General features: G+C 36.5%; 1 protein-coding gene across 1 annotated transcript; it reads right to left on the reverse strand.

The window, feature by feature from the left end:
* Window positions 1–729: 729 nt before the first annotated feature.
* On the reverse strand, window positions 730–15,679 carry LOC120632725 (conserved oligomeric Golgi complex subunit 1). The gene is made up of 14 exons (XM_039902709.1): window positions 15,462–15,679; window positions 14,789–14,956; window positions 14,126–14,274; window positions 12,317–12,471; window positions 11,314–11,542; window positions 10,664–10,796; window positions 9,823–9,995; window positions 8,458–8,757; window positions 7,354–7,585; window positions 6,039–6,363; window positions 4,547–4,797; window positions 3,603–3,792; window positions 2,072–2,254; window positions 730–1,018 (listed from the first exon to the last, which is right to left on the reverse strand). Exons 1-14 carry the CDS (start codon window positions 15,596–15,598, stop codon window positions 869–871), a joined length of 2,775 nt encoding a protein of 924 aa, XP_039758643.1. The 5' UTR covers window positions 15,599–15,679; the 3' UTR covers window positions 730–868.
* Between the last annotated feature and the right edge of the window lie 143 nt (window positions 15,680–15,822).

The raw sequence follows: 15,822 nt of genomic DNA on the forward strand, positions 1-15,822 counted from the left end.
CCCTGTATGTCTGAAATCTACTCGTACTAATCAGATAACTTACGGCTAAGAAAGTTGTATTAGTTACACCATTTATAACTCAAGAACGGCTTGACCAATTTTTATGATATTTGATTTTTTGGATTCCTCTTAGGATAATATCCTCTAGGATAATAGCATTAAAATATAACATTAATAAAAAAAAATTATCCGCGGTACGACGTTCGCCGGGACAGCTAGTTTCTTATACAAGTAAACACTTAGAATTTTTTTAAATAGTTTGTATGGAAAAATAAATATGCTTCTTTATATTTTTGCGGGGTGATCTCTTATGAAATATACTTATGCACCCTTCAACAATTCGTATATGGAGGGTAGAGGTAAGGAGAGTCATCTGTGTATATGAAAAAGTGTCGTCAAAATGTCAAAATGTATTAAATTAGGATGGCGCCACATTTGCATCAGGGTAACTCTTAAAAGAAGCGCCAAATATAAATATTGTTAGAGTAGGCTTGAAAAATAAACAAGAAAGTATGGAGATACAAGGAAGTAAGGTTATATTTACCACAATATTTTGTACAACGTAAGTTGTTGAAATTCTCAATAATTAACTACTTTAGTCGATAATGACATTAATTTTTTTAACTCTGCATACTTCAATTCATCTACGAATGCTACATTCATACCATACCCTGTGCATCCACCAGCGCCATTGTGGAGGATTTTTGAACTGTTATTTAGCGCAACAACTGGACACTTTTTCAACTTCTTTTAATAAGATGACTCTCCTTACCTCTACCCTCCATAAATTCGTAATTCCGTTACACGTTGTATATGACCGACTGACAGACGTCAGGTGCATACACTTTCAGCTACCGGACTGAAAATATCAACCGCTGAACCAATCAGACGTCATGGAATTGAAGAAGGACGCCGCTCCACTCCTGGCGTTCGCAAAGTTGATGGGCAAAGAACTGGTCATCAGGTCCGATATTTCGCGCGACTTGTTGGGACTCGCGGAAACTGGTTTCTTCTTTATCTATAAATAAACAAAGATTTAAGTTACTGACTATATAATAGTTGGCAAGGTTTTTTTTTTTTTTTTTTTAAATAGGTGAATTAAAACTCATCGCCTATAAACAGCGCAATACTTCGCAGGGCATGCAATGTACACACAGGTTCTAAATGTAAAAGAAAAAAAATATATAAGTAGATATGTAAACACAAGTTTTTTTTATTAATGAAGTTCCTTTTCGGTTATTTATCTATAGATTAGTTAAGTGAGTTGTTTACATCTGAATTAGCAGAATTAGTAGTCATAAAAACATGATATTACATATATTAAGACCACTACAAGCCACGCTAGGGTTTACCAGAATCAAAACATGTAGCTATCGCGGGGTCGTTCGCTCTGTATAAACAAAATCATAACTAAATAAAATAAACCTTATATATTATTTTTACATAGATTCAAACATAATTAATACCTACGACATATATTATTCTGATACTATTTGTAAACTTGTAAAATGTTGAACATTCAGTACGTTAAAAACATTGACCTACAAAATTTATTACCTGTTGATTTTCCAAAAAAAAAAAAAGTAGTTTTTAAAACTCAACTCTGGCTTTTGTTAGAAACTCAGCATCATCGTCGATGCCTATAGCAGTGGGTTAAAGGCCTCTCCCAACATGAGAATTTGCTCAAAATCACCACGGTAGGTAGACGTTACGAAGGAAGAAGAAGACGTAAGGAAATTTTGAATCTCAGTAGCGCCCGAAATAAATACTCGACCAAATCCAAAATCTTGACTGAAAGAATGAATTTAGTAGTGCATCATGTTCCTACTGCTCCCTTTAGATAGATAGCACCACTGAATTCAATCTGCCATCTGAAGATTATGGATTGGATTAATAATCAACACAGCGTAGCGGGCTTAAGGACTAAGGGCTTTTCCAACCGTAAACAAAACAATTGACGCTCCGGTGATACGCTGCTGACACCATTTAACGAGTGTATTCGTTAAACGGCGCCAGCAGCGTGTCTAACAGAGTAGCGTGTACGTATATATTTTTAACAGGATGAACTTACAGTTTTTTCCTGTTTCTTGTGCACGTTCGCTGGCGTTGCCACGGGAAGTATCGAAAACCAGTGAGAGTCGGCTGATGCGAGTAGAGAAGCTGCCTTGTCTCCCGTACCGCCGGATTGAACTGGTTTAGTGCCGATTATACCGATCAACTGACCGTGGTGGAGGATCAAACTGCCCAATAGTGTCTGAAAAAGTTAAACATTGATATAATTTAATATATACCAAATTCAAATTCAAAAATTCTTTATTCATCACGAGCACTATCACGGGCACTTATGAAGCCTTCATACATATATATTTACATAATTGTAAGAGGATGCTGATAACCTCGTTCGCCAACGTAAACCTAAAGCTACGAGGGTTCCAAACTCGCCCTGGTCTAAGAAGAGCCCACAAAAAACTTAGCGGGGTATTTTTTTGTTATCACCATCTCACAGTAAATTATTATTGAGCTATGAAGTTAGAGCAATTCACACCCAAGCTTTTTTATCGTTGTAAGTAATCATTAACATCTTCTTTTTCTTTTTAACCTATATCACTGTCCATAGCCTATTAAAATCCCACAGTTGGCCTATTCTCGCAGATAACAGATTTAATACAAGATATTTACTTTTTAAAAAGTATAAAATTTATGAGAAGCCGGTTTTTTGAAGTGCTACTTCCTGGCGTGTTAGGGTGATGAGAGTAATTTTTTCGATGCACGCGCACACCGTCACGAAAAACCGTCAACATTTTAGTTTTTCAAAAAAAAGTTTTGACAGTGTACCTACACTTCCAAAATCTCAAATTTGAATTAAACTAGTACGATAATGAGATAACTAGATAATGCGTTATAATAAAACTTACAAAGTATTAAATACTAAATCTAGTGTTAGTGTGGTCTTTTCATCAAACGTTAGAATAAGGCGAAAGATAAAATTGTATCTTGTTACTCCAAAGAAGTATTACTTTTAACGCGTCTACATAAGTTCACACACGTTCTTTTATTTAAAAAAAATTATATTCAAATTCAAAATTCATCTATTTCAAGTAGGTCCAGTATATAAGCACTTTTGAAACGTCATGTCAGTCTGTTTGTAGTGACTCTACCTATATCCTGTATTATGTCGATATAAACAATCGACTTATTAGAAACGGAGATAAATTAGTGATATCTGCATATCGTCTGAGAAAAGTACAGAAATCCTTTGTGGGGATGCCTTTATAACATGATACCGAAAGTAATATTAGATCTACCTTCACCTAAGTTTACACAATATGATGGCACACGATTGATGAATTCCTTAACTCAACTTCGCTCTCATATCTCACAAAACAGAAAAATTCTAAAGATTGCTAAGCTATAAAATGATGTTGGAAAAGAGCAATCTGCTGAGTTTCTTGCCGGCCCTTCTCAGTGGAATCTGCCTTCCGAACTGTGTGTAGTAGGTGGTAGAGTCACTACAAACAGACTGAATTGAAGTTTCGAAAGTTTTTAAAAACTAGGCCTACTCGAAATAAATGAATTTTGAATTTTTGAATATGTGTACGTACCTGCACTCTTTGAACAGATCTCTTCAAATTAGTCTGTATGTACGGATAGAAGACGTCGTAATCAAACGGATCTATCTTCTGCCTCAGAAACTCGCATACGTCTTGCGAAAACTCCATAGCTCTTTTATTCTCTCTGGGCACCATCAACAAAGTCATATGTCTCACATCCATTAGCAATTGAAGTGCGCATCTGAAAAATCGCAAAAAATTTTAAAGTATTAAAACACAGAAAATTCGGTGTGTGTACGGCATTCATAACGATAATAAAACAAGTCGAAATATTCGTTAGTGCAGAAAAGAGTAATAAAACGTGTAGTCTATTTTTTTTCTTACTCGTGTCCTAACTAATTTTTATAAATTTAAAATGCATATAAAAATTTTCAGACGTACGTCGATCCCGAAAATGTAGCTACAGTCGCTATAAGACTGATGTAAAAGGCATATACTAGTAGGAGAGCCGTAGCTTAATTGGGAAAGCGCTCAGGCCGCGATTGCTAGAGAGTCGCAGGTTCAAATCCTGTCGGTTCCGTAAATTTTTCTATGCATTTTAAATTTATATAAATTGATAATTCCTCCAAGTGTAGGTAAAAACCCTAATAAAATTATAAAATTATTTTCATAGCTATAAATTTATATTTGCCAGATACTTTATTAAAATGATTAGGATTTTACACCATAACTCCGACAAATTATAACCGATTTAAATAATTATTTTTGTATTATAGAGGTTAAACATATATAATATGTGTTTAATTTTGCCCAAACTGTGGTTGGAGATAGAGGACAGAACTCCTCAGCGGACTACAGCAAACCCTTCATTTAAGGCTTAGCGATACTGAATACTTTATTTTTTTTAGATCTACCACATCATAAAACAAAATCAAACGCAGACGAAGTCGCGGGCAACAGCTAGTCAAAAATAAAAGTTAATATTATATGTATACCTTTGGTTTATATCAGTCTCTTTCTCTCTTATGACTTTGTTATAATGTGCGAAGGTGATAGATATAGTTTTCTCTATAAAAGCAGTATGTATCTCTGCCGGCAAAGTATGTGGGACCACGTCGTCCAGTATCCGACTGACTGAGTAGAGGTACTCTTGTAGTTTCATTGAAGGAGCAGCTGGTACTTTGATTGTTGATTCTATAGAGTTTCCTTCCTCGTCTTTTTCTTCGATTTTGATGATGTCCCATTGCTGTTGACAATTCAACAATTTATCCATACATTTGTGTCATTATTAACCTATCTATCCCATAAATATTATATACATAAACGTGAAAGTATGTGTGGATGCACGGGTGTTTCATGTTGGTTAGGCAGCGACCCTGCTTTCTGAGTCCAAGACCGGGTTTGATTCCCACAACTGGAAAAATGTTTGTGTGATGAACATGATTGTTTTTCAGTGTCTGGGTATTTATCTGTATATTATTAGTATTTATATATATTATATTCATAAAAATATTCAACAGCTATCTTAGTGCCCATAACACAAGCTACGCTTACTTTGGGGCTAGATGGTGATGTGTGTATTGTCGTAGTATATTTATTATTTTTTTTTTTATTTATATGTATATTATTCACAATAAATATTCATCAGTCGTCTTAGTGCCCATAACACAAGCTACGCTTACTTTGGGTTTGGATGTAACGCCTGCTTCTAAATAATATTTAAAAAAACTGTGTAATAGGACAAATAAAATATTGGGAACATGTGAAATGCTCGTAAGCGGTGATAGCGCATTGGGTAGGAGCTCGACTTCACTTTCGGGGGACCGAGTTCGAATCCCTGCACGCACCTTTAACATTTCTAAGTTGCGTGCGTTTTAAGTAATTACGATATTTTCTTTCACCGTTAAAGTAAGTATCACTTGCTTTAACACAAGATACCCTTACTTTTGGGCTAGATGACTTGTGAGTAATGTAGTAATATATTTATTTAATTATATTCTTAATGCGACAGTTTATAACCGCGTATTTGTTTGTTTGCTACCTATCTTTGACTGAATTGCATTGGATTGGAGATGGACTTAAAATACTTTTTTATCCTGGCAAAGCATCAACTTAATGTTATCCGGGCGCTTTAAAAAATTTATAGCCTTTTTTATTCATAGTTTTACAGATAAAAGGGTCTTGTTAAAAATAAAAATATATAGACTGAGCCATTGTTATCCATAGCTTTACAGATAAACGGATCTTGTTAGTAAACTAATATGGTACGGAGATAGCTTGTAAGTATGACTTGCTTTAACGGTGAAGGAAAATATCGTGAGGTAACCTGCATGTCTGAGACTTCTACATATATTTCTTAAAGGTATGTGGAGTCAATCGGCATTGGGCCAGCGTGGTGTAATACGGCCTTAACCCCATCTCATTGTGGGAGGGACTCGTTTTCTGTAGTGGGCCGGTAATGAATTGATGTGATGATGAAATACTTACCATCATCAAATAATCGATATTCGCCTCTAACGTGAATTCTTGAGGCAATCCCTCAGTCAACTCCCTCATTTTCCCATCAACGATAGCCAACCACTTCTCCCAACACAGAACGTAATTCTTCTTCAGTACAACACAAATGTCGTTCCAGCGTTTAACCTCACTGTCATTGAGGGAGTCATCGTTGATGTAACATTTGCGTAGATTGGGCATAAGGTTGGTCGTAGCTTGGATGAAGCGCGCTGTATATATCGCGGTGGTTTTCTTTTGGAGTTCTGTTGATTGGAGAGTTGGCTCCTCGAAACAAGCCTTTATGTAGAGAAGCATGCTGTAACGAGATAGATTTTTTTTTTGGAAGAGATCGCCACTAAGCGATAAGGGCGCCCTTTGTACCCTACTTTTTAAGTTTCTTCTTGTTGTGTCCATTGTTTTTTTTTCTGTTCGTGGTGTACAAATAAAAAATAAAATGAAATATTTTTGATATAAAAGAAAACCGACTTCTGATATATATACAACGTGTAAATAAAAACCAAAATAATGCTCCAGAGGCTTTAGAGGTACATTATTAACTGTCTCTGAAACTTATCTGTGCAACCGAAACTCTCATAGTTTTTGAGTAAACCACTACAGGTTTTACTTAAATAAATCAGATACAGCCCTAACAGCTCATGCAAAAGTAAAATGAAATGATTCCTGTCACTTTATTAGATACGCGTCGCGTAGGTGCTTTACACGTATCGGTCTTTTATCTTCGATAGGGTTGTCATAAGTAAAAATTTTTATGGAAAAACACATATTCTCCTTTTGATTTAATATTGTTACAGGGTGATTCCTTATGACATATACTTACGCACCCTTCAATAGTATTTCGTAATTCCGTTACACGTTGTATATATAATTTTAACGGTCGACTGGTACAGTGGGCAGCGACCCTGCTTTCTGAGTCCGACCCAAGGCCGTGGGTTCGATATACACAAATGGAAGATGTTTGTATGATGAACATAATTTTTTTTCCGTTTTTAGGTGTTTATCTGTATATTAGGTATACGAATTTATATATGTTATTCACAAGAATATTCATCAGTCATCTGAGTACCCATAACACAAGCTATACTTACTTTGGGGCTAAATGGCGATGTGTGTATTGTCGTAATATAAATTATAAAAATTATTTACAATTTTCCTGTATACTGTATTTTTTGTGGTGTACAATAAAAAGTATATTCATTAATTCGTTCATTCATGCATTCATTAGCTATATGTTTACAATATTTTTCACATATAAATTGAACGAAAAAAAATCTCTTTAAAAATGTACCTTTGTATATTTTTATCAGACGTGTCCCTCAAGTACTGTTCAATTTCAACTCTATCTATGAACACTTGATCTAACTCTTCCTCTTCCTCAAACGCGAATAACTTCTCTTTACACCTTCTGTCCTGGTACAGATAATCTTTTAAGTCTTCCAGAAGTTTCTGCAGTTCGTCGTCTAGGCTTTGGCAGAGTTTCTCGAGGTTTGGTGTAAAACCACGGTCTTGACGGGCCATACCTGCGTAATTATACTAAATTAAACAGTCATATTGAGGAGTGGAAAAGGTTATAGCGAAGTGACTTTGGCTTCAATTTTAGGGGCTGAGTTTGAATCCCAGCACGCATCTCTAAATTTACCAGCTTATGTGCGTTTTTGTGTGCTTCAACGGTGAAGGAATTCATCGTGAGGAAACCTGCATGCCTGAGAGTTCTCCATAATGTTCTCTAAGGTGTTTGGAGTCCACCAATCCGCACTGGGCCAGCGTGGTGGACCTTAACCGCTACTCATTGTGGGAGGAGACCCGTGCCCTTCAATGGGGCCCCGGTTATCCGCGCCATTCGGCCATCAAAGTTATACATACAACGTGTATCGGAATTACGAAATACAGTTGAAGAGTGCATCGGTATATTTCATAAGGAATCACCCTTTTATGTATCGACTTAGAATGTTTTGAATTTAATATTCAAAACATTTACCCTTTACATTAACCCTTTTATGTATCGATTCCTTATGAAATATACCGATGCACTCTTCAACAGTATTTCTTAATTCCGATACACGTTGTATATAAAACTTTGATGGCCGAATGGCGCGGATTGTGGGAGGAGACTCGTTTCCTGTAGTGGGCTGATAATGGGTTGTTTAAATAGTAACTGACGGTCTGGAACTTTGATAGCTCCATACTCCGGAAACCTGTCACTTTTTTAGCAGTAGTAAAGCTTTTTGTGACATAGCACATCTCAAGGTGTACAACCGCTACGCTTATTTCTTCGTCGCTTAAATTAAAAACACACATAGATCCGAAAAGTCAGTGGTGCGTGCAGGGCCTCGAACAAGGTCTCCGCGAATGGAAAGCTGCTTGCTTGCCCACTAGAACTAAAGTAACATACCTTTCATCAATCTGTTCATAACGCTGATAACTTCATTCCTGGACTCAATAATCGTTTCGCCGATAAGATCCTTCCACACGAACCAGTTTATATCCGCCTCCTTCTCCACCTCGCTGTCTGAAGACACCTTAGTCAAGTCTATCAACAGCTGTGTCTTGAAGGAGTCATAGACTTTCTGCCAGCGGTTGTCTATGATCGTTTTAACTCGCGCAGTGAGCAAGGGTTGGAAGTAATGGCACCAAACGTGCACTTCCGGGATGTCCAACGACTCGCATATCGAACTCCAGTTTGATGGGGATTCTGGAAAATTAGCAAGATATATCTTACTAAGCCAAGCATCGGCAGAAGACTGCCAGGGGATAAAGGAAAAAATGTACGTGTCCACCTGCCAAAGCACGGCTAAAACAGGGTATAGAAGTTTTTAGTTCAGAGTATTGTGGTTACCCCCGTTTATTATAACACGTAATACGTAATATTTGGATATTATTTTCAACCGTGCGTTCAGAGTGTTGATAAAACTGTGTGAGAAGATAAAATGTTGTCCTTTACCCGAGGAAAATATCTCTTGCCCATGCTAGCCGAATGCATCCTACTGAAGCAGTGATGGCTCAGATCATACACTAAAAATGCTAAAGACTTCAGCCTTTAATTCGGGGAACTGAGAACGGGTACATTATGGGTACCCAAGAAAATCTGTGCCGTTTTTATCCCTCCACACCCCACGGGTGTCGTACGGAGACACTATATAACGGAAGCGACAATGGTATTAGTAGCAAAACAGTCAGATTAACGTCGAATCGAGCCGAAATCCGAGCCCCCAAATGGTTATCGGCAAGTTTCCATCCGAAAAATGAATAAATGTATTTGTAGCACAGATAACCCGCGGGTGTCGTACGGAGCGACTAAGGGTATATAGCACAGAGTGTTCCTTGCTACTAATACACCATTGACTGCGATCACCGAGCCGTCTGCCAAGCGTGGGAATTATTGGGAAACCCTCCCGCTTTACTCCAGCAGTGGAATGTTATAGGCTGTCGACGAAATTATGTCGAGACGCAAATCTTAGACCTTCCACAGACTTATATCCTTGTGTCCAACAAGCGGGACAAGACTGTGGAATTTAGAAATCCATGTAAAAGACTCGTGTACTTGAATGACTACTTATAAATCTATCCATGATGAATGTGGATTCATAATTCATTATTCTTGTTCTTTTTAAATAGCAACAAATAATAGAATTCTATTAATTTGTTTTCATTTTTAATATTGATTAATTGTTTTGTTTTCGTTTTTTTTTTCTTAATGTTATTGGCTTCTGACCATTCTAATTAATGGTTGATATGATTATGATGAAAGAAATATTACCAATTTTGAAGGTTTCCTCCCTTATCTCGTGTAAAACTTTGACGCGCGTGACGTTTTGTAACAGTGCGTGCACGTTGTCACTTATGAAAGACTTCACCCACACGCTCCATTTCTGAACGCTGTCCGTTATTTCCTTTTTAGCTAAGGGCTGGAGTTCTTTGCTTGAAGATAACCTACAAAGAGAGATTTATTTACATCATTTTTTTAAAAGAAGCGGTGACAGCCCATTGGGTTCACTTTCGAGGTGCCGAGTTAAGATCCCAGCACGCATCTCTAACTTTGATTAGTTATGTGCGTTTTACGTAATTAAAATATCACTTGCCTCAACGGTGAAGGAAAACATCGTGAGGAATCCTGAATGAGAGTTCTACATAATGTTCTCAAAGGTGTGTGGAGTCCACCAATCCGCACTGAGCGAGCGTGGTGGACCACGGCCTTAACCCTCTCATTCTAAAACGAGACCCGTGCCCTATAGTGGCCCGGTGCCGGTAGTGGTCTGATGTTGCTGATGGTGGTATGAATTCACCCTAATATAAAAATGCTACGTGAGTTTTAGGTCAAATTAAGCCATCATTAGTAATAATGAATAATATAGATGCTTTATGGCAGAATAAGAAACCCAACTTTTGGTTCGACTACCACAACAATCTTGATGAAATCTGGCACATATATAGCTCATATCTAGAAGAGCGGAAGTCGAGTAGAGAACGAGTCTACATCTCTATGAATAGACTAACGTATGTTAGAAACGCACATAACTCCGAAAAGTTAGAGGTGCGTGCCGGGGCTCGAACTCGGTCTCCACCGCGTCTTCACATAAAAATAATGAATGAATAGTTACCTGTAATTAGTCACAGCTGATGGCAACAGTCGTATGGCGCTGGGGTCACTAAACTGCACCAATTCTAAAAGCGGCTGTGAATTTGGTCCGTAGAGGTCCCTTAGTTTTCCTAATACAGCACCCCCATCATTTTCTGTATGAATGAATGAATTAATTAATACATAATATTACAGCACTACATTACATTATGGCGGCCGAATGGCGCAGTGGGCAGTGACCCTACTTTCTGCGTCGTGGGTACGATTCCCACGTTTGTGTGATGAATAAATAAATAAATATACTACGACAATACACACATCGCTATCTAGCCCCAAAGTAAGCGTAGCTTGTGTTATTGGTACTTAGATAGCTGATGAATATTTTTTTATGAATATAATACACATAAATACTTATAATATACAGATAAACACCCAGACATTGAAAAACAATCATGTTTATCACACAAACATTTTCCAGTTGTGGGAATCGAACCCACGACATTGGACTCAGAAAGCAGGGTCGCTGCCCACTGCGCCACTCGGCCGTCAAATACATGAATAGAAATGTTTCTTAATGTCTGGGTGTTTATGTGTATATAATAAGTATTTTTGTATCATCATATCAACCCATTACCAACTAAAGGGCACTGGTCTTCTCCCATGTATACTTACCAACGAAGCATGCATAAACCAACTCCACAGTCTTCAAAACAATTTTGACACCGTTTACAATCTTCTTCTTGATCTGTGCTTTGACATCGCCCTCCAATATTTGTGCTAGGTCGAATTGCAAGGTGGTTTTCAAACTGGTATTGCTGTGGACGTCTATTAGAGTGTTAAGTAATTGAACTATGGGCTGTGGGTCCAGCAAGTATAGCCCCACAAGACACGAGCAAGCAATCTGAAATAACAATTGTTTTCACATTTATCTATGTATGTAAAAGGAAGTTGTGTTAGTTACATGATTTATAACTCAAGAACGGCTTTCTCTTAGTCCGAAATAAGATAATAAGTATTCAAATATAACATCCATAAAAAAAAAAGATCCGCGGTACGGAGTTCGCCGGGACATCTAGTATAGTATATATAGTAGGTTTTTTTTATTGTTTGACTATATTTAATTGATTTTTTGGCAATTATATCATACTTTGTATTAGCAAGAGACGTTGATTAGCAAATAGACGTGCTCGCTTGCTCGTTACATTTTTTTCAAGTTTAGCCCTAACCGATCATTATCGAAAACTTTCAAAGTTTTCATACACACACTGCATTGCATTTAAAAAGATGAAAACTGAATTCTTTATTCTTGAATTTTATCTATGATATTTTCATATTTGCATATGAAAATATCATCATATCATATTATCATATGAAAATATCTTTTAAAATATATTAGGTTCATATCATATCTTTTAAAATTAATTATGTATAAAAAGTATATGAGGTTGAAATAAAATAATATTTTAAAGAATCAAAGGCATTTTTTGTTCCCGTTGCCGTTGATTTACGGAACCTTTTAAAAAAGCTAGAATTTAGATTTCCCACGTCTTTTATCATAGACGAACTTGATTTTATTAAATTGCGCCTAGATGATGATGCAGGTTAAGATAAAGCGCTTTGCCTAAATGTCTAGAACTTGATTCCTTTTTCACATTTTTATAGATGGGAACTTTACCTCAACGCTTATATCAACATCCTGCAGTCTCTGCCTGCACATATCTGTAATTGTTTGGCTGAGATTGGCCACGGAATACCACTGCTGTTGAACTATCCTCAGTAATGACTGCATGCCTGGCTTCTGACTGTTCCCACCAATGTGCAGTTGTAGACCTAATTGAGTAAATAATAAAGTCTTGTTAATATTTAGTACTATTTGGCATATGTAATTATGCCTTCTCGATGCTTATTATGCATTTTTCAAAAAAATTACAGCAAGTGTCTTTTATACTAGTTTAGTATGTCTCGTATGCAGGTCATAAGTGTCTTTTATGCAAGTTTAGTACGTCTCGTATACAGGTCGCAAGTGTCTTTTATGCAAGTTTAGTACGTCTCGTATACGGGTCGAAAGTGTCTTTTATGCAAGTTTAGTACGTCTCGTATACAAGTCGAAAGTGTCTTTTATGCTAGTTTAGTACGTCTCGTATACGGGTCGAAAGTGTCTTTTATGCAAGTTTAGTACGTCTCGTATACAAGTCGAAAGTGTCTTTTATGCTAGTTTGGAATGTCTCGTATACAGGTCGAAAGTGTCTTTTATGCAAGTTTAGTACGTCTCGTATACAGGTCGAAAGTGTCTTTTATGCTAGTTTGGAATGTCTCGTATACAGGTCGAAAGTGTCTTTTATGCAAGTTTAGTACGTCTCGTATACAAGTCGAAAGTGTCTTTTATGCTAGTTTGGAATGTCTCGTATACAGGTCGAAAGTGTCTTTTATGCAAGTTTAGTACGTCTCGTATACAGGTCGAAAGTGTCTTTTATGCTAGTTTGGAATGTCTCGTATACAGGTCGAAAGTGTCTTTTATGCAAGTTTAGTACGTCTCGAATACAGGTCGAAAGTGTCTTTTATGCTAGTTTGGAATGTCTCGTATACAGGTCGAAAGTGTCTTTTATGCAAGTTTAGTACGTCTCGTATACAGGTCGAAAGTGTCTTTTATGCTAGTTTGGAATGTCTCGTATACAGGTCGAAAGTGTCTTTTATGCAAGTTTAGTACGTCTCGTATACAGGTCGAAAGTGTCTTTTATGCAAGTTTAGTACGTCTCGAATACAGGTCGAAAGTGTCTTTTATGCTAGTTTGGAATGTCTCGTATACAGGTCGAAAGTGTCTTTTATGCAAGTTTAGTACGTCTCGTATACAGGTCGAAAGTGTCTTTTATGCTAGTTTGGAATGTCTCGTATACAGGTCGAAAGTGTCTTTTATGCAAGTTTAGTACGTCTCGTATACAGGTCGAAAGTGTCTTTTATGCTAGTTTGGAATGTCTCGTATACCGGTCGAAAGTGTCTTTTATGCTAGTTTGGAACGTCTCATATACAGAAAGCAAGAGTAATTTATGCAAGTTAAGTTCGTCTGGAACACAATATCCTTAATGCAAGTTTATCGGGTCTTATATGCAAGTCTAATAGGTCTCGTTCACAGCCCAAGTGTATTTTAGGCTAGTTTGGTACGTCTTGTATACAGGTCGAAAGTGTCTTTTATGCTAGTTTGGAACGACTCTTATAAAAAACCAAGTGTCGTTTATGCAAGTACTAAACTACATCTGGAATACAGGTTCAACGAGTCTTTTATGCAAGTTTAGTATGTATTGTATATAGGAAGAAAGCGTCTTTTATGCAAGTTTGGTATGTATCATTTACAGGAAGAAAGAGTCTTTTATGCAAGTTAAGTAAGCCTCATATAGAGGTTGCAAGTGTATTTTATGGAAGTTTGGTACGTCTTGTATAAATGTCACAAGTGTCATCTATTCGTCTAACGAGAGAAAGTATTATTTACCTGTATTAATATGCCTTGCCACAATAAACAACTGTGCCGCCTTCACAAAGTCATTATTGTTGATGCATTTCCAAATCTTCTCTGGTATTTCCATTAGCAATTTTATTTGCACTGATATGGAATGCACTGGATTCACATTAAACTGTGAACTAAAACATTGTCATTATCAGCCTGTTATATTTTCTTCTTCTCATGAGATAGAGTGTTACATCACTTCTATGTGTTGGCAGTGTCAAACGATTATTATCATGTTAGTAATGATGACAGCTTATCCATAATCTAATCCATAATCCAAATATCATATACAGCTAACAAAAAAGGTGTTAAATCATTTGCTGTTACAATGAAATCACAACCCAGAGATACATGAATTTTAAGGACAGGCTGAAGGCAAGAGTCTGTTTAGAGGTGCATACAAACATGCTTGACTTATAACAAAATATCCCTTCATTATCACTCAACCCACTCAATCAATACTCCAATTTCATCAAATTTGGAGTATTGATTGAGCTGAATATAGATAAAAAATAATCAAATAAACAAGCAGACACACTTTTGGTTTTAAAATAATATTATTACGGATTGGACCAAGTTAGTATTCTTCCATTTTTTTCCAGGGGCTGGAAAAGGTAGTAAATTTGTTATAGAAAACTAAACGTTTACCTCTGTGTTGGCATGTGTCTCTCCTGTATCTTAAAGCCAACTAAATGCGTATTGTGCAAGTTCTTACATGCCACCATCATGTCATTGATGTGTTTCAGAGTGCTGCCAGTTGTGACTTTCATGTCCTCTATAGTGTCCGCTGCCTGAATCAAGTCTCTGTATCTTTCCCTAAACACAATATATATCTATAAATAAACAAAATAGAAATGTATGTCTGCAATTTTATATTAATGCGCATAATTGATTATGGCATAGAAGAGATAGATGGATTGTGTGAAAGAGGAAATCCAAGAGGATTGCATAGTGTGATGATGTCTAACAGTCAGTGTACGAGTCAGATATATGATATGTGCTGACTCCATAGCATTGGAAGAAGAGTATACTCATAACATTTCTTAGAATAGGAATTATAAAATACCCTATAATACGGGACATAAATTGGTTGATAGTATACTCATAATTATTGTAATTTTAGTGGTTTCGAAGACTACGTTGAACCAAACTGAATGTTGAATTGTTTATTTATTTTAATGTAATTGTAAAAAATATGAAAGGTTCGGACTTTGATTAAATGAAATAACCATAAGTTTCCCCGTAAATGTTGATTTGTTCTTGCAAAATTTTAGTCCAACATTATGAATAGGATAATGTTTTTACAAAACCATAAACATACCCAACCATTGCCCGTAGTTCTTCCCGTTTTCTTTCGATTTCATATTGTAGTTTCTTTTGCACCTGATCTATGTCACTAATGGAATGTGTTTGGAAGAGTTGTTCAGGTACAATGTCTAGCAAATTTGGCTGTTGCATTTTTATTACTTCGAATTCATTAAAAAACAATATTAAGATTTTTATTAATAAATAAACAAAATCGAAGTCCGACCTCCGAAATCTCCGGGTACGTCAACAAATAACTGCCAATGTCAATTGTTATTCTGACAACTGTAATGTCACTGTCAGTGTTCATAGACAATTTTATTTCTTTAGGAATTGGAAGCAGACTGGGCCAAGGTCTTATCAATTTATGCCTACTA

The sequence above is a fragment of the Pararge aegeria genome, chromosome 20 (genome assembly GCF_905163445.1).
Source record: "Pararge aegeria chromosome 20, ilParAegt1.1, whole genome shotgun sequence".
NCBI classification, from domain to species: Eukaryota; Metazoa; Arthropoda; class Insecta; order Lepidoptera; family Nymphalidae; genus Pararge; species Pararge aegeria.